Raw genomic sequence first — 22,291 nt, 5'->3', positions numbered from 1 at the left:
TTTGTCCACATTTCATCTTTTTTATTTTTACATTTCAATTATAGCCTATTTCTCCTTAACATCTCACATTCTAGAATATGTTCTGTAATAAAATATTTATTTCATTTAACAACGTTTTACTACGTACACTAATAAATACTATTCTGTAACATCAGCCTCCTTGGCAAGCCTGGAAATAAATATGTGCTGGTCGCATGCCACAAAACCAATTTAAAACCAACCACCATGTCTCAGTTTTGTGTTGTGCATGCCGTAAAATGTCAATAGAGGGCGCTATTTAGATATGGTTGCGCGCGCACAAGCACACGCACGTAAACACGTCCGGGCCCAGCTAGCTCTAACCGGCTAGCAGGACTGTTGACAGTGCACCTCCCCGAAACATCGGCAGCAGCGAAGCTGCACAGTCGACATGGCAGGAAAATATCGCAACAGTTTTGTAAAGAAAGATGAAATACTTCCAAGTCATTTGGAATAAGTGAGTAGTAACAATAAATATCATTTTATTATCACGTGAAACTAACATTAATGGCTATTGTGTTAGTTTAGTCAAGTAATGACGCATAGCGATGGTTAGTAGCAGACATAAAGATATTTAGCTAAAGGGAGGAGTTGCTAACATTTGTTCGTTAGCCTGTTACCCCTTGGTGTTTCTTTTTACAAGAAGCGTTCAGTTAAACATCTCTAAGACTGGATTGACGCATTACAATAACGCGAACTTCCAATATTATTTTATATTGTATTGAAACAGGTGCCCATTATGTAAACAAATACATTTACATTAAATGTTTGTTTGCTAGGGCCAGATGCTAGCGTTACATAATATCACAGCAAGTCAAACGATAGTCTACCACTCATCTGCTACCTATCGTTTTCTTGACCAAAGGTATATATAGCAACTAGAGTTCTCGACAGAATATGAATTTGAAATCTACAGTGACACTGAGGATAATAACTATGTTATAGCCAAATAAACCAATGCCTAAAACAGGTAAATCGATTGCTTTTGAACTAACGCCGTTTACTTTTTAGCTAAGCTAGCCAACTAGCCTCCCATAGCCTACTTCGCTAGTAGTTAGCCAACGAATCGCTTAGTTTGTCACAGACACAGAATCATTTACAACAAAACACAAAAACCTTATGTGTCATACTCATCGACTAAATTACACAAACTCTCAACATTGAAGTCGTAGTGTTACGACTTTCTAATGGCGAGATTTGGCATCTTGCTTTAGGGACTTCGGTGACGGCTAGCTCGGTATCCTTTGTCCATAGTCATAGTAGTTACAGGCTCCTGTTTGCAGGCCCCACAGCTGTTGTTTTTCTCGTTCACTTCGGTTGTGCATTTTAAGCATACCTTCTTATATTTAATATTTGGTTTGTAATGGGTGAGCTGTGTACGCCAGAGAAAATTAAATTTTACTATCGTATACGATAGTAAAATCGTGGACCTACTTGTTTAGATTGTAGTTTTCAGATACATATGATCAGAGATGTTAGCAATTGCTCAAAAGTGTTGTCTGTGAAAACAAACGATTTCATCTGCACGAACAATAAAATATTTGAAATGTATACCAAAATAATCTGCTGGTTTAAACTTGAGGGAACAAAAACAAACTACAAGCTTAATTTCAAGAATAATTTATGCCCTTTAATTTAAATGTAAAACCGAGATTGTGACCCACAATCTAAAAAAAATCCTACAAAGTATTCAACAAAAAGTCTTTGGATGTTTAGCCATTTTAGTGGTTAGAATAAACATCTGTAAATTTGATTAGTAATAGAATTCTTATTCCACCAACCAAAAGCTAATGATAACTGATATACAATGACATTTTCACCATTATAAACGGCAACAAAGGATATTCTGCCTTGGAATAAAGGCATTCAGCTTGCATGTTTTTTCAATGTAAAAACAAATAAATTGTGAAGTTTATTTACGTGTTCAGTTTTTGATACAAACTGTATATTGTGTGCTCATTATACGTCAGTTTCTTTTTGGAGTAAAGGTACTTGAAAACATTAGCTCTTAGACTATTTAGTTTTGTCAAACTAAAACTGCAGCAATAAGCCTTGGTTATGTGATGAATGGGAATTAAAAACAGTAGCCTGCAGTGAAATGCATAACATGGCAATATTTTTATTTGTAGGCTTGGAAAGAGTTGAGTTGATTGATTGAGTTGTCACAACGTTTTGACATGTTTGCTAAATTGTTTAATTTACCAAAGATCTTAACAATTTCCTTTTTTCTTTTCTTTTTTCTCTTCTACAGTATTCATCACGAGATGTGATCCACCATCCACAATGTGTGAGGACATTTAAGAACGATTTAGTTCGGAAAAAAACAAATCTTGATTCCAGTGGAATCTTCCATATATCTATATATATAATTATTATATTTTTTTTCTTTGTGTTAATTCTTACTTACATTTATATATACACCCATCCCATCAACATATAACCATGCCTGTGCAAGCGCCACAATGGACAGAGTTTCTGCTGTGCCCAATCTGCACACAGACCTTTGAAGAGACTGTTCGCCGGCCCATCAGCTTGGGCTGTGGACATACTGTGTGCAAGATGTGCCTGAACAAGTTGCACCGCAAGGCCTGTCCCTTTGACCAGACGGCCATCAGCACAGACATCGAGCAGTTACCTGTGAACACAGCCCTGTTGCAGCTGGTGGGAGGCCAGGTAAGACATGAGCCTGTGTTGGAATTGTCATTCATTACCAAACAAGTACAGCAGTTCATATTGTTTGTGCAAAAATCCTCTGGACCTAAAGGTAATATTGGGTTTGCAGAACAGCTTAAGATACTCTTTTACACAACGCTCACAGCATGGGGATTCCTTTAATGTGTTACACCAACCTCATTAAGCTGTGAACTGTATTTTATTGGTTTACTAAGTGCTGGGACAATGTGTAAAGCTGTATTTCTGTGAGGCAATGTTTAATTAGCAGGGTGAGGCACAGCGTTTTTTTTCTTCCTTGAGGCACAGCTGATGGCGTCGGTAGTGCTGTAATGGAAACTCTCTGTGCATCAACCGTAAAACTAATGTTTTGTCAGATGCAGTCTAGGTGATGGTGTGTGCTAATGCTATGTCATATGATACCAGACTGACTAAATAATATCCCTAGTTACATATGTAGAGAAGTTCCTTGTACATTTTATTCTCCTTCTCAGTTAATAAATATGTTTTGACAGAAGTCCATATAAAACTTGTATAAATTATATTTTAATAATAGGATCCAGTGTGTGTACTTTCCCAAGCTTAAGCAATCTATAGTCTTGTTTTAGTATTGCAAAAATAGATTCAAAATGAATGATGGTAACCTGTTAGGACAATATAGCCATAAGTTGGTGTGACTATAACATCAGGAAACCAATTTTGTTGAAATTTGCTTAGTTCGTGTATAATCAGGAAAATAGATGATCAGGTTCCCTTTCTATATTGTGTCAGACTACATAAAATGCAATATTTGTGTACAACACATTGTTTAAAAATATAATTTCATATGGTGAATTTGGTCACCTATTGAGCTATTAAGGCAAATTTCTTGTCTATCATATGCTTTTCATTATTGGGACTGAAGAGATAATAAAATGTTAACCTCAGTGACTGTTTTGTCTTTTAAAAATGATATGCATACAATGGACTGATTAAAACAATCTGTTCCCTCCCACCAGAACACAAAGCAAAAACAAATTACAGCCTCTGTAAATCAACTTTAGTGCCAGAAATTACACAAGATTGTCTCTTGTCTAGTTTTTTAATGTTTGTTTCCATTTTTGGCTTGCTTTCATTTTAATTAGACATTACCCCATGAGATATTATAGCCACTCATTTTTAAAAACAGATCAAGTTTAACTGTCTGTGTTAAATTAGTTGTTAAAACTGTAAGAAAATAGAAACCGAAACAGTGACAGTTCTCTCATGTTTAAACAATTATCACAGAAGACAGATGGATTAAGTCTACCTCCTCCCCCGCAGTATCAGTGCTAGGCATAAAAACACAATAGTATTTATCCAAGTATGAGCATTATTACATGGATTAATTGAAGCTAGGATTCATAGTTGAACTGCAGTTGCTTAAGGTAAAGCTAAAACATGTTCCTGAAATGTATTCTGTGAAGCAAGTTCAACAAACCTTAGTTTTTGTGTTACATGACTTGAGAAAACCTTAAACTGGACTTTTTAATGGTTAGGATGTTTCTCCAGCTCTCTGGTTCCTTGTGGTCTTTTGATGTTGTGTAGCAACGTAAAAGGAATGTTTTAACGGGGCAGTTAAAGCTTTTACTATTTTCTTCTTCTTTCACTTAAAAACAACCATCTTGACCAATATCAACAGATGCACTGGTAGACGAAGCAGTATTTTCTCAAATGAGTTTTGTTTAAATACATTACTCTGAGTGGTGAGCTGTGTCCTGCTTTGTGAAAAACGAATGTCAATGAAAATATTTTGTGGATAAATTGGGTTATTTTTTTTTTAGAATTTAGATGAATGTGTAATTGTAGTACACAGTCTGTTATTGTAGTTCATATGACTCAACATTGAAGATCTGTCTGTCTGATGACGGATAATTGTTGTTTCAGTCTGACTTTTCTGTCTAACGGGTGTTTTTTTTTTGAATGAGGCTTTCTTCTTACAATCTGCACAAAACAATAATCTCATTCTTCACCATCTCTTTACCTTATGGCCATGTTAATTATAATATATGAACTTCTAGTCTTTTATCTTTAAATTATAAGATCTGTACCAGCTAAAACAAACATTTAAATATGTTCCAAAATCTACAAAAACACACCACAGTTTGCTCCATATAGTTATCTATCAAGAAAAGAAGAATGTCTTTGTGGAGCTTGCGTTTTTCCTCTTTGGTTGTTCAAACACAGCAAACAAAATTGGTTTAGTGCCTTGTTGGTGTTTGCTCAGGCTGTTAACTCAGTATTGAGGAATCAGAGGAGTGACAACAGTGTAGTCGCAGAGGAGCTCTACTTCTGATTCTGCTCACTTCACATCTGCTCATCATCTCCACTCTGACACTACCTGTTGGGCAGAGCAGCAGCAGCAGTGGTGGTTCAATCTCTTACCACCTTGCTGCCTTGTTCATTTCGCATGTCACACCGATGTGGGAACAAGGCTTGGTCAGAAAGTGTTTTGTGACCGTGGTAACAGACAAATGTAATGACCTTCAGTAAGTAGTTCGTCAGCCTGCTGGGCTTAAGGGAGAGAGGATTGCATTATATTATTAATTAATTGCATTCTTCCCAAACTCGACAGTGGTTTATTAGAGGCAGTGTGTTAAAGAAGCACATTTTACCATTAGTCTTCAAAATAATAGATGAAAAAATGTATATAATTAATGGACACCTGACTTCAGAAACATAATTTCAGATGATAACAAAGGCAGCTTTCATGTTGTACTTCAGTAAGGATTACACTCAACAGATTTATGCAATTAATGTGAGATTTACAAATTTTACTATCACATTTTTTAATAAACCATCATGATCTCAGTCGTAGATCAGAATCATTGGAGTAACCGTTTTGGCCATATTTGGACTTGCATTAATATTTGTATGTTAAGTTAAATAGATGTTGGAGCATGGTTTAGTTATCGGCACAGCAAAATGATAAGATCAATCAGGATTGGTGTAATAAGTTAGATGCTTCTGAAGTATATTCTACTATTACTATAAGGATACAAACCTTCTCTTGTACATACATACAATTAGGTTTGTTTTTTCTTTGTTTTAAAATGTTTCAATAAATAATAGTTTTGTCCTCTGTAAGTACATTTTCTGTGCAAAACACATATAACACTCTACATAGTGACCAAATAGGTTCAGGATGTTTCTGGAAGATGTACAGTAATTTTGCTCCTTTATTTTCCCTTCCAGGTTCCCAAGGCTCAGCCGGTTGCCTTGATTACAAGTCCAGAGGACACTCAGAACTATGAGGTGGCTAGACAGTGTGTGGAGGAGCTGGCCCTCTACCTCAAACCCCTCAGCAACACCCGAGGTGCCCAACTTATTGTTTGATGCCTACATTCAGCATAACTTATTTCTTGGTCAAAATTATAAACTCTTTTGTGTTTCCACAGGTGTAAAACACAGAAATCTAAATTTTGAAATGTTTCTGTTTCATACTGAAAATAACAATTTGTTCAATATGTTAGCTTTTCTGTTTAATGGGAGATTATACAAAGAGCCTAAAAAAGTCAAGTTTTGTGTTTCTGTATAATATTTGAAACTTTCTGTCTCATTTGCCTTCTAATTATAGATATATGGGAATATCGCAGTATTTAATGTGTAGAGATAATTTATACAAATAATATCTTAAGCAGGTTAAAAAATATGTAATGGTTGTTTTTATGCAAGCCTCGTTGTACTGTTTATTATTTAAAACCATTTAGAAACTCGGCCAAGTTAATGTTTAACATGAGATTGAGAAATAATTGCACATTGAACGATTGGACACACTTGGAACAGAAAAAACCCTCTGTAACGAAAGTAAAATTGACTTTTTGCATTAGAACTTATTATTATTATGAAGTATATGAATGAAACAAAATTATTCATCAGTATTTTGTAAAACAGCAGTTCTGAATCCCAGAAATAACCAGTGAGATTATTGCTGAGGAGAAATTGTGAAAGATGCCATAATGAGGGAACCTCCCTTTAACAGGTTTTGAGGTTAATATCACTTGACAGATAAGTGTTTTTATCTAGCCTGTTAAGAGTACTACATAGCATATCATATTCGGAGAAAATCACTGTGTACCATGATTAAAATGAGGAGATTAGGAGGTTGCAGTGGCGAATAGGTTGTAAGAAATGTACGATGAAATATTTTTCCAGGTGTGGGTCTGAGCAGCACAGCCCAAAGCATGCTGAGTCGACCCATGCAGAGGAAATTGGTAACTCTGGTCCACTGCCAGCTGGTGGAGGAGGAGGGACGGGTCAGAGCCATGAGAGCGGCGCGCTCTCTTGGCGAGCGAACGGTCACCGAACTCATCTTGCAGCACCAGAATCCCCAGCAGCTGTCCTCTAATCTGTGGGCCGCTGTTCGTGCACGGGGCTGTCAGTTTCTTGGCCCAGGTAAGTGTCTGTTATATGTCAAGTGATGCCGCCACACAGACAGTAAATTATTCTGCTTGTGTTTAATTAAAATTTCAGAAGTTTTTGACAATCCACTGTTGCTCAAAAATAATCACCGTTGTCTCTTCTCCGACACCAGCAATGCAGGAGGAAGCCCTCAAATTGGTTCTCCTCGCTTTGGAAGATGGTTCTGCTTTGTCCAGAAAAGTGTTGGTTCTTTTTGTAGTCCAAAGGCTTGAACCACGCTTCCCTCAGGCCTCTAAAACCAGCATAGGCCATGTGGTACAGCTGCTTTATAGAGCTTCCTGCTTCAAGGTACGTCAACAAAAGTTACTTTTGTGCTGCTTAATGGGATTAGTTGACTCAAAATATCTGTAACATGGTCTATGCAGAAATAAGACTTTAATAATCTGTGATTTATTTAGAAAATATTGTATTGAATGCAGGACGTTAAAATATTCTCCCTCTTCTGTGACTTAAGGTTACCAAACGGGATGAAGATTCATCTCTCATGCAGCTGAAAGAGGAGTTTCGTACGTACGAGGCTCTGCGGCGGGAGCATGACTCTCAGATTGTTCAGATCGCCATGGAAGGAGGGTTGCGCATCGCACCTGACCAGTGGTCTTCTTTGTTGTATGGAGATCAGTCACACAAGTCACATATGCAGTCTATCATAGATAAGGTATGTGACAAAGCAGTTATTTTCTTTATTCATAGTTTTGACCTGAGTAGTCACAGTACTCCAGTTATTAAGAGATTTCTGCAAGCCATTATTTTCTGTGTCTTTTCATTCGTTGCAGCTGCAGACCCCGGCATCTTTTGCTCAAAGTGTGCAGGAGCTGACAATTGCACTGCAAAGGACTGGGGACCCAGCCAATCTCAACAGACTACGACCCCACTTAGAGCTGCTGGCAAACATCGATCCCAGTCCCGGTAAGAAGCACGCAAACGCCAACTGTCTTGCTTTTAGAAACTTGCAAGTTGGATGAATAAAGATGCATCAATCAGAATTCTCTCATGGTTTTTTTGTGTTTCAAACGCTCTGATTTTGTTCCAAAGACTGTAACATGAAATATAAAAACAGCATTTAAAATTTGTTTTTTTTCTGTTAATTGAATTGGGAAGGGATTTGACGTAAGACCATGTTTTAGTCTTTTTATTATGAAACAGAGAGAAGTTGGTTATGGGTTTTTTTTATTGTATTTCGCATCCCATACTTGTGATTGGCATTGTTAACATTACTAAAACTGTAGAGGGTTTGATGACAAACGTAAGTTTAATCTCAGAAGAGTAAAACAGAGTAACTGTGCAATACTCCATTAGCTGCTCCATGCTGTTGCATGCTAAACCTATCTTGCTTTTTTTCCCCAGCTTTTTCAGTTTCATTTTAAATAGCTTCTTGCAACTCTTTGCACATGTTAAACGTCTCATAGACACAAAACTGAAAGTGCTCAAAGAGTGTAGCTATTTGAGCAATTAGTGACTGATCTTTGGCCAGGGCCCATCAAGTTGAAAATTGGTCAGCTATGGTCATCAGCTAAGTTCTTTGAGAACTTGTGCAAATAATGTGTAGTTTGTCTAAATCTAAATATTGACTTTATGAATTTTCTAATTTTCTTTCTCTTTTTTTTTCTTTGTCCAATTTTTTAGATGCTCCTCCACCAACATGGGAGCAGCTTGAGAAGGGGTTGGTAGCGGTGAAAACAGTGGTCCATGGCCTGGTTGATTTCATTCAAAACCACAGCAAAAAAGGAGCTGATCCTCAACAGGTCAGTTTAAAAAAAATTATTTTAAAGTCTCAAGTAAACCTAAAAATAAAAAAGAATTCTGATCTGCATTAAATCTGTGCTGTTCAGTAAATATAATATCCTTTTGGTCTATCCTAATTTTATTGTCTGTTAGCCTTACTCCAAATAGACTTTAAATAGACTTGACCAAAAAAGCGAATGTCTTTTCTTGTACATTGAAAGTTTTGCCTTTTTAATATGTCAAAAGGTCTTCAGACAACAAGTATTTACTTGTTGTTCCATGAACACAAAGGTTATGTTGTCTTGTTCTCTTCAGCCTCCTCAGCACAGCAAATATAAAACATACATGTGTCGTGACATGAAGCAGAAAGGCGGCTGTCCTCGTGGCGCCAGCTGTACCTTTGCCCACTCTCAGGAAGAACTAGAGAAGTGAGTGTAAAGTGTTAAACCTTTATCCGCTATATCTACAGCATTTTGTTTGGTCTTTTGTAAAGCCTTTTATTGTTCACCAGGTATCGTAAGATGAATAAGCGCATGGCAGGTCGCTCAGGAGTGGTGTTTCCAGACGATGGCCTTGCTCCTGATGTAACAGTGACCCGAAAGCATTCACCAGTCACCAATGGCAGCGGCGCGCCAAACTTGCCCCAATTAGTCGCCCGCGGCACCGACACAGTCCCATATGAGTTGCTGTCTAAACCTGCCAAGCTGGATGGAGGAAGTCCAAGTGTTCCTGGATCGCCACCAGATGTGTAAGTGCCTAAAAACTGACCGGCACCATTTAGTTACACTGATTTCTACTTATGTACAGATTTGTTGGGTATGTTGTAATCAAAGAAGAACATGGTGCACTGTGTAAAGCTGAAATGTTCAATTTCTTTAGCCTGGACCCCATGCCCAAAAGCGGTATACCACTGCCACCTCATGGAATGGCTCACCCCAGGATAACAGCAGATCACCTCACAGGGGTCAAGCATATCCCTGGGGTTGCCAGGGGTTCTCCAGTTTATTCTCAACCACAACCCCGTGATGTATATGACATTCGTCCCCCACCTGCCTCTCAGTATGAGCCACCACAGTACCCAGCAGGTAGGAATAAAGGAGTTCAAATAATCTTATCAAAGAAAAATGTGTGGTTTTTGTTTTTCTTCCCAAGAAAATCTGTCAATTTAAAGCAACAGTAACAGAAAGAGAAACAACTGAGCCTTTGTTGAGTGTCAAGTTCTCATTTACTGCATGGACCAGAAAAGCTACACAGTAGTATAGAATGATTCTACATTTTAAACAAACTAAAATGGGAATAAAACAATACAGTTAGCTCCTTTTGTATATTTTACCTAATATTGTAGAAGTATTTGACTTATTCAAGAATATCACATGAATTTTATCTTTAAAGCACCTTGACAACTTCTACTCTGTAAACTATAGAAGAAATTATTAAGAAAGCCTGGTGTGTTTTACCTAAACCAGTATGAGAAAAATCTGTATTTTGTGGTCTTAAAATAAGTTATTGACTTTTTTTGTATGTTTCCCCAGGTTATCCCTACCAACAGCCAACACAGTATGTCCGGGAATACATCCGTAACGCCCCTCCGCCGAGTGAGTCAGGACCCCCTTACCATGACCCTTACAGCGGCTACAGCGCTCCGGACCGCCCCTACCCCTCCCAGCACTCTGGCCCACCTTTTCCCTACTCCCACCCATCTCACTATGACAGAGGTCACCACGGTGCCTACGGCGCCCCTCCTCCGCCCCCTCAGCCTTATCCGTCTCAGAGAGATCCCCTTGTCAAAATGAGTCCGGCTCCCCTCGATGTTCCGCCCCCCTCAGCAGGGCAGGCCAACTCCCTCTACCACCAAGAAGCGAGTTCCCGGGACAGATATGCCCCAGACGGCTACTATCCTCCGGGTTCCCAGCCTCCGCCTATGAGGACTTACGTCAGGGTATGTCAGCTGTGAACATTTCTTGTTTTGAATACAAGTGGTTTAGACCATCTGGAGTTGAACAGTGGTATTTTTGTTTGTGTTGGTTCATAAGGGGTCACAATACAGCGGTTCACAGCCCAGCCTAGACTATCTCCACCGACGACGGCAGGAACTGTTATCTCAGCTGGCAGAAAGGAAGGTCATCTCTCCTCCACCATTTGCCGCCTCCCCCACTCTTTCACATCCCTTCCCCAGCGACTATCCCCCTGAGGTTAGCACAGTATAAATTTTCTACTTTCACATTACGCTGTTTAATTCCAAAAAGCACTCGTGTTTATTGAGTCAAAATGCTCGAGAGCTCAGTATAGAATATGTTTTTAATGACTTTGTTTTCTTGTGTGCAGTATGGCGACGAGAGCTCCAAAACGATGAAATGCAGAGAGTCCGACTACACAGGGCAGTACTCACCCTGGTCCTGCGAAACCATTGGCTCTTATATTAACACAAAGGATGCCAAACCCAAGAACGTTATGGCTCCTGGTACCATGGAGATGATGGTAAGTTCAGATGAGTGACTCCTAGTTATTTCTGCTTGGAGTGGAAAATGTGGAACAAGTTTTCTTTTTGACACATTAATTCAGTTTATACTAAGGAACCCTTATTTCAAGCTCTAATGTTGATGGACTTTGTTTTGCTCTATGTAATGATATCATGATCTCTTTTTCTGTCTCTTTGTTTCTGTCAGAATGTGGACGATAAAGGGCAGAGGGAGCCATCATTGGAGGCCCCTCGCAGGGGAACAGAAGTGAAAGATGATGACCCTATTATACCTTTTGGCCCCCAGCCCACTGTATCACGCTTTGGCGCCATCTCCCGCACTTCAAAGACTGGCTATCAGACCACTGGCCCAGTGCAAGCTATGGCTTCCGCTCTCCAGAACCCCAACTCTAAACACATGACCATGCCTGGTAAGATTTAAATTTGGATTTCCAACTAAGCCCTAAAAGTCACTCAAATTGTTTTTCTTAACTGATTAATTGTTATTTTTATTGTATGGATTTCATCTTTTGTCTGTTGGGTACATTAATTCAATTAATCTCTGAATTAATTTATGAGCCGGTATATCAGCGATCGCAAATAAAACGGGTCCAGTATTAACGTCAGATGTTTATTTTCATCTTGGGTTGTCCATGTGGTATTTGCTTGGGGAGAGGACGTTGTTCTCATGTAGTATTTGTTTTTTACTGTCTCCTCTTCCTGCTGAAGATTACTCATATGGAAGTCATGGAGGATGGGCTGGAGCTTCATACCCCTCCCACCAGACTGCCTCCTCCTCTCAGGGACACTTTGAGCGGTGAGCCCTTGTTTCCCCCCCCTCCACACCTCGGTTGATTTTTCAGTTATTTTGATGTGATTTAGTAAGTCTTATGAGTGCCTTAAAGTAAACTTGAGACTTTGAAATATTGTTAAACCAGTTCATTGTATTTTCACAGCCTTCCCATGACAACCCCAGATAGAGAACAGTTAAAGATTGAGCTGCAGCAGGTCAATCAGCAGATCACTCAACAGACTCAGATGCACAACATAGAGGTATGTAGGATGGATCTGAAGCTAAGCTAGAGTAATGTAGTGCTTTAAAAGTGAAAAAAAAGAAGAATGAAAAGCTTTTCAGTTCTGATGAAATCAAGACATGAAAATGTTTAGATTTATATATCTTATGACAGATTTTTTTTTGCCCACATTTTTCTGCTTCCACACTCTTTTTACTTTCTCAATGCTGCAGGCCGCCAGTAACTCTTTGCTCCTGCAGAGGGAGGCCAGCGCATTGGTTGTCCAGCCTGTGCAACCCAGCCAGGGCCCAGCGGCAGTGGTTCCACAGCAACCGCAGCCCAAGTGGCCAGTAGGGGGTGCCGGTGTGTCAGCTGTCTCCAATGAGCAGTTAAGCTTGGAGCTCCACCAGGTGGAGAGAGAAATTGGCAAGAGGACCCGAGAGATGGCTTTGGTAGGAAACTTTCTGTATCTGTGTATGACTGGTTTCTAGTGTAGTTGACAGGCAGATGTGTTCAAAGTATTCACATTCTCTTCTGAAGTAGAAGTACTAATAGTTGTATGAAAAAACTGGTAAAATGACATATTGAACTCCTTTACTTAAGTAAAGGTACAAAAGTACAAATTTTGTACTTAAGTACAAAAAGAAAAAAAAGTAATTTTACCTTCAATAATACAAAATGACTTTCAATTAAGTCTAAAAAACTAAAAAAGTTTTCGTTATACAAAATGCCTTACGACACAGATAACTACTATTAAATAACACCAAACATACAAGCTTACCTGTTTGTGTTTTAGAAGATTTGAAGGCAAGTTCTTGAACGCCAGAAGCTCGTGGTTGATAAAACGGTGCATTTGCCACAAATCGTTCGTTCGTTGAGCAGACAACATGGAAATGTATGAGCCGATATATCACCGGTCTTATCATTTAAATAAGACCATTGATGGGGAAAGCCTCAGAATTTGCTTTTCCTTTTTTTTGCAATGTTATTTCATTCATGTTTTTCTCACACACAAATGTGTTTTTCTTCTGTTTTTGGCATCTGACTGTTGCGTTAACTACCACTTTGACAAGCTTTCTGTCCATGAGGTGGAGATTTTAAAATGGCTTCACATCATTTTTGTCCCCCCACCATGAGAGTAATGCAAGGAGTGGAAAGCACAAATATTTGTTTTAAGATATAAGGAGTAAAAGTAAGAAATTGACAGAAAAATAAATACTTACGTACAGATGCTTGACAAATCTTACATTATTTGACACCTCTACTGATGGGAATTTTTTGTTTTCGTATTTATTTTGTTTATGTCCATAGCAGGAAAACCAAGTAGCTCATGATGTCCAACAGTACAAAATGCAGTCTGCAGAGAATGGACAACCAGAGCACGAGAACCAGCTGGAAGAACTCTCTCTGGCTCTCGGGTGAGTATAACCTCAGCTCAACTTTGTAGGAGGCATACATTTTTTATCAGATGGCCAAATTCTACACTCTTCTATTAAGTCGCTGCAGTTTCTGTTCAACCTGTCTGGTTTTGGAGGTAATTGATTAAATTGTTTGCCTCTGCTGCTATGTATAGGAATCATTTTTTTGTGAAGTTATGTCAGCAAGGAAATAAAGACATCTTGACATGCATATGGAGCTTAAAACCCCCGTCAGAAATTGGTGTCTTTTAATATGTCATTTGTTTTCCTTGCATCTTTTCTGTCTTTTGCTCTTACATGTGCTCATACAGCTCTCTTTCTCCACTTCTCATTCAGCGAAGTGTCCAACGGCTCCAGCAGTCTGCAAGAAAATGCAGTGGGCGGGTCCATGCTGTCACTGACCAATAAGACGGCTGCATTGAGCATGTGTTCTGATCCAGTTGTTGCTGGTTCAGAGATGCAGAAGAATGGTGTTGTCCACTCCTGCTCATAGGAACACACACTTATGTACACGCACACACCTACATACACACACACACACAAACACATACAAGATGCTCATTTGAAAAGCATGCACAGGCACACATACACCCATTCTATTTAGAAGATGAGCAGTATCTGCCGTGATGATTTTCTTTCTTTTTGTTCTGTGAATGAGCTTTTTTATGACTTTCCTTGCCTGGAAACCAGAGCATATAATATTTCTTGTGTGTTATTTCTTTTTTTTTTTTTTTTTTTGTACTGGTATTTGATTAACAAGGCTCAAAATTGATACATCAGGAAAAATAAATGGTGGTGATGATGACAACATGTGTATATTTATTAAAATTGGTAAAATGCCATAAAAGCAGAATTAAACTGAATTCCCCGCCACCCCAACAAAACAGGGGTGGGGCGAGTACTGCCTGTAGGGCCGTACTTGTAGTTTGAACGGTTACACGGAGAGGTGCACAAGTTAGAAAGCACTTTCACATCACATACATTTCAAGGAGCTTATCTCAAAGTTTTGCTTTTTAATGTGACTTTAATATAGGAAAGAGCCAACGTGTGGCTCGGCGCTCACCCCCAAAATTGTAACGAGAGGTTGGCGAGATGCAGATGTCTGTGGAGGGAAAACGCAGAAATTTCACCAGTTATTCAGCCAAAATGGACACGTCAGGTGCTTTTTTAGAAATGCATTTCTTCGGAAAGTATCATTTTTATTATTTTATTTTATGAACAGCATAATTTCTATTTCATACTTGAAAGCAGTATCTATTTAATGAAAGCATTCTGTTTTAGAGATTGCAGTTGTGTTGATAATGAGATTTCTTTTTCGATAAGGGAAATATTCGGTGCTTCTGTTGGTTGCGGTGTGACCTTGACGTGGTTTACGTTCAGCACCTTTCGCCTGCGTTTCTGAGCACAGCTAGGCCTGGCTCATAATAAAATATGAAAATTTTCTTGTATTAAGACTAATAAAAAAAAAATCAAAAGCATTTCCCTCACCAGAGCTTCTCTTCTGGCCACAAGGAGGCCTCCCCATTGGGATTATCTTGTCACTTGTTCTCATAACTTCTATGAAGTTGCCTTCCCTTGTGTTTTGTTTTTTTTTTTTTTGCTTAATTTTGATTGTTTGCTTTACATTGTTACAATTTTGGGCGGTGCAGCTTATCTCCTGAAAACTTTAGCAATGAAGCATTGCTGAAAATGTGTCCTCCTTTTTTTAGAATATTTGCATTTTCTGCTAATCCTGGGAAATCTTCCTGTTGTTGAGGCTCAACAATGGATTTGCAAAACCTGTTTACAGCTTGAAGAACAGCAGTGTTAGTTACTGAAGAGGCAAATCTGCTTCTTCTTCCAAACTGTCCTGAAGTGCATTTACGACAACTGACCAAAAAGTCAATTTCATATTGGTTCTACCATCCCGTGCTGTCTTCATCACCACCATTACTACTGCGATAGCTCTTTCTTTAACAGATGAACTGTTTACCACTGATTCTCAACACGGAGCTCTCTGCCTTCTGTAAACAATTAGCATGAGTTCATGTGCTCGAACGGTTAAAAACATAAAGAGTTGCTCTGAGTCAAGTTGTTGTATTGAGCCCTCATTTTGCTTATAAACTGTCGGACAAATCCCTGATTACTGATGAGTCAGTTCAAGGCATAAACATCAGGTATTGTAGGGCGCCTCTTTCAATTTGTCAGCACAAGGGTTGCTATTTTGTTTTCTCTCCATCCACACTTAAAAGCCTCAGGCTGCTCCTTGCTACATTTATTGTTTAGGTACACAGCTCACTTATACATATGAGTATGTATACATACATTAATATACTAAAGCACTATTAATGTGCCACCTCTTACTCTACTTGCTCAGCATTTATATTAAATGATCTCTACTTAGAATCAGCTAAATGTTGTTCTTTTTTGTTTGTTTTTTTATTTGTTTTTCTGTCCACTGGTTGCCAACACAGACTTTATCCTTTCCCAGACGAAGGACCTCTGTGTGCATTGATGTGTGTTCACTTAAATCTTTTGTGTTCAAACAAAGTTGTTCTTTATAGAATATGCTTCCGAAGAAGACAAAAATCTGTAACTTTGGAAAAATTTATATGGAGATGTTTTTTCGTGTGTGATAGATTGTATTGTAGGAAACGTACCCTCATTTTTCTTTGTATTTTTTTAATTTCTTTTTTCTTTCTTTTTTTTTTTTTTTGGTTACTCCCCTTTAATTGTGCTGTACCTGGTCGTAGTGTTGAGATTTTAGAACAGGTTTGGGTCTTCTCTCCCCCTCGCCCCACTACCGCTCCAGTGACAATAACCAGGATGTTTCTTCTGACAGATTAGCTTTCATTTCCTCTGTAATGCTCTTTTTACATTATTTGTTCAAGGAGCATTAGATCTGAAAAAATGAACACATCACAATTTAGAGTCGTACCAATGAGCTCTAAGTTTGAGTAAGCCAAAACTACCAAAAAGCTTGTTCTGCTTGATGGGTCACCACAGGTCTGAATGAGCCTAAAACACCTGTTCACTTAGCAGAGCGTTTGTGCAGTGATTGTATGAGGGAAGTTTACTTTATAGTAAATGGCAAAGATGTTTATTTCAATCTTGTGTGTTTTGTTTTGAGTGAAACTGCTGCCTACACCCTTTTGATGATAAAACAACCACCCACACCCTTGACCACTGACCTCTGTTACTGCTGTTTGAGGCTCACATTTTATTCTCAGACTTTCTGAGGAAATTCACAAATGGATTTTTATATTATTACTCCCTTGTAAAATATCTCTTAAATTAAGGTACAGGTTTGATTTCAGCAAGAAAAAAAAAGGTTTTTATATGTATATTATACTCCATTAAGGAATGTCTAGAATTATCTTCCTCCAATGTGGATGTAGCCATTAATACGCCATTTTATGACTTTGTAAGAGAATTCACTGTGTGAAAATTGGTTTGCATTTTTGTATAATACAATCTGCTTTCTTTTTTTTGTGTTTGTTTGATACGAGAGGGAGCTCAAACTGGAAGTTTGAAGAAAGGAAAAAAGAACCTGTGAAATTGAAAAAAAAACAACAAAATGTAACTTATGTGCAACAGTGATTCTGAGGGGGAAAGATTAAATGATATTGCTAACTAAGGCTTTTCTCGTCATTTTGTGTCCTTAAGAGTTAAAGAGAAATGTAGGAGTTACTGAAGTTACAGCAATGTAACTTCAGCAATGTTCCACACAGTCCAGAATATTTTTTTCCCCCCAATAGTTGTTGTTCCAGACGTTTCCGTTCAGATCCAGTATGGGTTGTGTATTCAAGGCCGATGATTCAATTTGACCCTTTTACAGCATAAACCGTGTTCTACATTGTTCAACAACTCGCATAAATTTCCTAAACTTCTGCAAAATATGAAACAGTACTGTCACACTTAACATACTTTTATTTTTATTTAAATGTCTTACACTTTTGATTCCCATCAATTACGATGTAGGTATTTACAAAAGGATCATATGCCAAATATTAAAGCACATAAGTGTATTTTACTTCTGGTAAATTTTATAGTCTTGATTTCTAGACTTTGAAAACCAAATATATTAGAGTATTATTTATTAAATTAATTGATATGGTTGAAAACATTACATTTATTCCCAATACTAAATGTACACAATTTGAAGATTTTGTTTTTTCTAAAAATTGAATGATGGAAGTACTTCAACAATTATTGAAGATAATGGACTTCAAATAATACCAAAAAAAAGTAAAATTGTCACGTTTTAAATATTAAACTTTAAAGGAGGTAAAACTACAAAAGGTATGCTAGCCACATTGAATTCCCATGCAGTTTGTCATGTGAAGTTAAGACTTTAAGGAAATCCACATCAGTGGCCCCCTTTAAGAAGTCACATAAAAAAATGACTGTTTCCCCACCTGTCACTCACAAAGTTATTACCAGGAATTTTTCTTCCTTTTGTTTTTCCTGGTAAATTTTAATCCACATTTGTAGGATCCCAACTTATGTGCCGTCCATCATGTAGATTTCCTAAAGCAACCATGTCTTCCTCATCAAGTTGGAACCCAAACACCTGTGTAAAAGATGGCAGAAAGTGAAATGCAAAATAAATGCTAGAAAAAGAAGTTTTATCATTTTTTTTCATTACTTAAATTTTAAATATTAGGCCAAAGATTACTATGTCTTTTAAAGAGCTTTGTAAGGTTCTGATTTTAACCTGCAACATTTTTAATAAATGGAGGCATGCTTCTGGATGTATTTTAAGGCAATACCTAAAAATAGTTCTGTCAGGAGGAATGGGCTACAGTTTGATCAAATCTTTCAGGGATGTTTGCAGAAAGATTCTATTTTTGACCTAAGATTTACAGTTTAAAAGGTGGTTCTAACAAGTACTTAAGTTTTATGTACACTTTTGAAATTGAAGGAAACTAAAATATTAACTTTACTCATTATTCTCAACTTGGAAAACTGAAATTATGACATCCTAACTGGCCTAAAACAGAAAATCTTTAGTGTGATTTATTGTAAGTGAAATCTGTTTTGTGCCATTTTGATTAAATCACTTTAGAGCCTGATAAAGAGCCAATCATTTAGAAGGTAAAACTCTATAATTGACAGAAATATCATCCTTAGTTCACCAGACCAAGATCTTTCCTCAGTGTATGGATGTTAATAAGGCTCAAAAGACAACAGGCTCATAACTCACTTGGCAGTTTTCCTGTATCCTGTTCTTTTTGGTGGACTTTGGAATAGTGACAACTCCATTCTGGGGAATAATTTTGAGAAAATATAACTTTGGTTAACAACAAGCAGAGACACAAAAACTACAGCAGCAATGAGACAATGCGACTACCTGAATACTCCAGCGAAGGCAGATCTGAGCAGTCGTTCGTCCGTGCTTTTTTGCTATTTGTTGCACGACAGGATCGCTGAGGGCTTGACCCTTGGCCAGGGGACTGAAGCCTTCAAACACTATCCCATTGTTCCGACAATACTCCATCAGGTGTTTGGGCTGTTGGAAAGGATGATACTCCACCTAGCAAAGTTATTAAATAAGCAGGACAATGTTTTGAAGCATCTGTGAAAAGACCATTAAAAAAAATATTGCAGGGAATCGCACAACAATCTTAAAGTTCACCAATCCTGAATGTAATCTAATCTAATCTAATCTAATCCTCTAATTGAAGAATAAAAACACTTAAATGAACCGAACGAATGGGAAAATTACCTGGTTAACATGTGGCACAACACTACAGTCTTCCTTCAAGTGCTCCAGGTGGTGGACCACAAAATTACTCACCCCAATAGCACGACAAATCCCTGCAATGATAAGGTCAGATTAAAGCTGTCACATTGCCCTATATCTAGGTTTGTGTTCTGGCTCTACAGATACAATTCCAGAAGACAGAAGAAAGCACAAGAGGTCTGTGCTTTGGGAAACATCTGTAAAGTAATTAAAGTCATAATTAAAATTGAAAAACAATTGTGCAAACAAGTTAAAAGAAGCTGACGGACATTCAGATGGAGCTACCTGAGTAAGAAGTGGGGTTGAAATCTCTGGAGATCATTAGGTAAATGCATTACATTTGTTGTGTAAAACTAGGTTGGGTTTGGCTACTTATCCAGATTGATACATAGGCTTGAGAATCAGTCGACTGACAACTCTTCCTTTGGGATAGTTACTCATTATAGAACACCTTAAACAGTTCCTGTTATGTGACCTAAAAATCACTGAAGCAGCACACGGTCCTAGTCTGGGTCGGAAAATGTTCCAAATTGTGTTTAAAATGAGCCCGAAATGATAGAAAATCTCAGGAAGGTGCAAAGATGAACAGCACGAGGAAAGTTTTTGCAACATGCTGCGCCCCGTGAAATCAGTTTAATATTTACATCAAGTCCTTCTACCTTCTTTGTAAAGGTCCTCCAGAGCTTTCCATGTGTCAGCTCTGATCTCTCTGTTAGAACCACCAGGTTTAAATGGCTCCGGCCAATGCATCAGGTACAGATCTAAAAAAACAAGAGAAAACCTAACCATTACACAAGCAAACAAAAAACAAACAAGAAGATATCAGAATCTATTCAAAGGTAAAAGATGAAGACAGTAAAGAAAGCAAACTTTTATTACTGAAGGCTGGTATTTAGAGAGGCTTTGTGACAACACATTGACTATTACATTTGTTTTACAAAGCTATATCAATTGTACCCGGCTCATACCAAAATATTCAACCCCCATTGCTGTGCAGGAGTCCAGACAGGCTTCTTTTGCAGCTTTGTATCCATAGTCCCCAGGCCAGAGTTTATTAGTGAGCCATAGTTCACTTCGTTGCAGCCCACTCTCTTTGATAGCTTTGCCCAGCTTCTTCTCACAGCCATACCGCTTTGCTGTGTCAAGGTGGCGAATACCACATTCAGTGAGAGCGTACAGGATGGCATCATGTGAGTATCCGCCTCGATGAGATGTACCTGACAGTCAAAGAACAAAAACATCTCTGATGAGGAGACCAAACATGCACCAGAAGAACAGATGCAGAACATTGTGGCATTCAATGAAGATTTGATCTCTCAGATGTTTTTAAAATAAAGAAATACTATTGAGAATTTACTGTCTTTGACTTACAGGCTTTTAATGTAAATCTTTAAAAACGTTTTCTTGACTGATGATGCACAACAGCATCAAAAACGAGGGGGCCAAGGACTTCTCCCATTGGTCTGCCACAAGTCAGGTGGAAAAGCACATCATATTTGAAAGCTTCATGTCCTGGCAACTTTACAATACAACTTTGTTAAGGGTGAAGCACTTTGACCATTTCGTGAGAGCCAAAATGTGATACATTTTTCCACAAATCCTTGGAATGGAATGGCTAAGGCATACTATAGTACTAGTTTAAGGACAATTAATTTTAGGGAATTACAGTCTAGGTGCAAAAGTATTGTTCTATGACTGTCAAGCTGAATGAATGAGGCAAATTCTAGAGAAAAGCATAAGAAAGCCAAAAGAAAAAAAATCATCTGACCAATACCAAAAAGACCCCAACAAAAAGCTACACTTAGTATACACAATACTGTGCATGTTATAATATACATTCTATTCCTTTAATTGTGGCACTTAAAAATAATCACCAAATTAATTAAGTTGTGAACTAATTACTTGTAGATGGGCTATGAATTCTATAACCTTGACAAAAACCTAATACAAGGTTCCCTCAAAATACAATTCAGACATTAGCAGTGAACTTGTTCCAACACCCTGATGTGTTTCAGCAAAAACGTTGTTAGAAACACAGAGCAAAAATCACAATTCTGGATGAGTATCGATCCGAGGAATTGTTTTGGACCAATGTATTTATTGGCTTTGCAAAAAACGCTATAAATATTTAGAACATTACAAATAAACTTATCTCGGAAATAATGTTCATTTTTGTTGCGTTTTCTTCTACAGTACTCATATTCACAATTGACCATACATCCTTTCGTTAGAGAGCTGTATTCACTTAATTCACAGGTTCCATTTCTTCTTCTTCTTCAGAACAGTGCTGCCTACAGAAAAGAACTCGCTCTCTGTGCCTCCAGTGGACAACTGCAGTATAACACTGCACATACATAATAAAGAGAAAGTGACAGGATAGAGAACCTGCAGCTGTGCCTTTCAAAGCAAATTAGACAACATGAACATATAACGCAAAAAACCCAAATACAATTTAATATGAGAACATATTCTAAACATTTTTCTTTTGACTCTTCCAACTTTAAGTGTCACATTTTAAACGTAATACAGACCTAATCCAAGTACTGGGATTTCCAGACCATTGAAGAGTTGGACTGTGGGACACCTCAGGGCTGGAAAGAACTGCATGCTTCTCTGTTATTTTCGTTAAACAATCCTGGATCCGAAAAAAATCTAAGTTAATATTTACGTTTCTTATGTCAAAAATACACGTGCGCGTCTGAATACGCTCTGTGTGCAGCTGAGAGTTGGGTCTGCTGAGTCTTTTTTCTGTATTATCCAACAAACCAAGACAAAAATACTTACATAAAAAAACCTCCCACATATTTCCTCCAATCACCTTTGAGCT

The 22,291-nt window shown here is 38.0% G+C and overlaps 2 protein-coding genes across 5 annotated transcripts; one reads left to right on the top strand and one right to left on the bottom strand.

Moving 5' to 3' along the window:
* The first annotated feature begins 342 nt into the window (after positions 1-342).
* On the top strand, positions 343-17,355 carry rc3h1b (ring finger and CCCH-type domains 1b). 3 transcript variants are annotated; one of them, XM_032564895.1, is made up of 20 exons: positions 343-475; positions 2,270-2,691; positions 5,902-6,022; positions 6,862-7,101; positions 7,241-7,416; positions 7,583-7,783; positions 7,902-8,034; positions 8,752-8,870; positions 9,166-9,278; positions 9,362-9,598; positions 9,730-9,935; positions 10,383-10,789; positions 10,884-11,042; positions 11,176-11,328; positions 11,517-11,739; positions 12,038-12,125; positions 12,265-12,361; positions 12,555-12,773; positions 13,633-13,739; positions 14,076-17,355. In XM_032564895.1, exons 2-20 carry the CDS (start codon positions 2,461-2,463, stop codon positions 14,230-14,232), a joined length of 3,387 nt encoding a protein of 1,128 aa, XP_032420786.1. In that variant the 5' UTR covers positions 343-475; positions 2,270-2,460; the 3' UTR covers positions 14,233-17,355. The 3 variants fall into 3 exon arrangements, with proteins under 3 accessions (XP_032420786.1, XP_032420788.1, XP_032420787.1); XM_032564897.1 differs by lacking the exon at positions 343-475 and having other exon boundaries at positions 2,461-2,691; positions 12,582-12,773; XM_032564896.1 differs by lacking the exon at positions 343-475 and having other exon boundaries at positions 2,461-2,691; positions 13,636-13,739; positions 14,076-14,232.
* Positions 16,431-22,235, bottom strand: LOC116721284 (glyoxal reductase). Of its 2 annotated transcripts, XR_004339566.1 has the most exons (8): positions 21,996-22,235; positions 20,433-20,681; positions 20,124-20,225; positions 19,447-19,538; positions 19,072-19,254; positions 18,925-18,984; positions 18,137-18,291; positions 16,431-16,620 (listed from the first exon to the last, which is right to left on the bottom strand). XR_004339566.1 is itself a non-coding variant. In XM_032564915.1 (7 exons), exons 1-7 carry the CDS (start codon positions 22,069-22,071, stop codon positions 18,196-18,198), a joined length of 858 nt encoding a protein of 285 aa, XP_032420806.1. In that variant the 5' UTR covers positions 22,072-22,235; the 3' UTR covers positions 17,631-18,195. The 2 variants fall into 2 exon arrangements, 1 of the variants encoding a protein (XP_032420806.1); XM_032564915.1 differs by lacking the exon at positions 16,431-16,620 and having other exon boundaries at positions 17,631-18,291.
* Positions 22,236-22,291: the final 56 nt, after the last annotated feature.

Source organism: Xiphophorus hellerii, chromosome 6, assembly GCF_003331165.1.
Source record: "Xiphophorus hellerii strain 12219 chromosome 6, Xiphophorus_hellerii-4.1, whole genome shotgun sequence".
Taxonomy (NCBI): domain Eukaryota; kingdom Metazoa; phylum Chordata; class Actinopteri; order Cyprinodontiformes; family Poeciliidae; genus Xiphophorus; species Xiphophorus hellerii.
The sequence above is the reverse complement of the archived record's forward strand: the minus strand, read 5'-3'. Positions and strand labels throughout refer to the sequence as shown.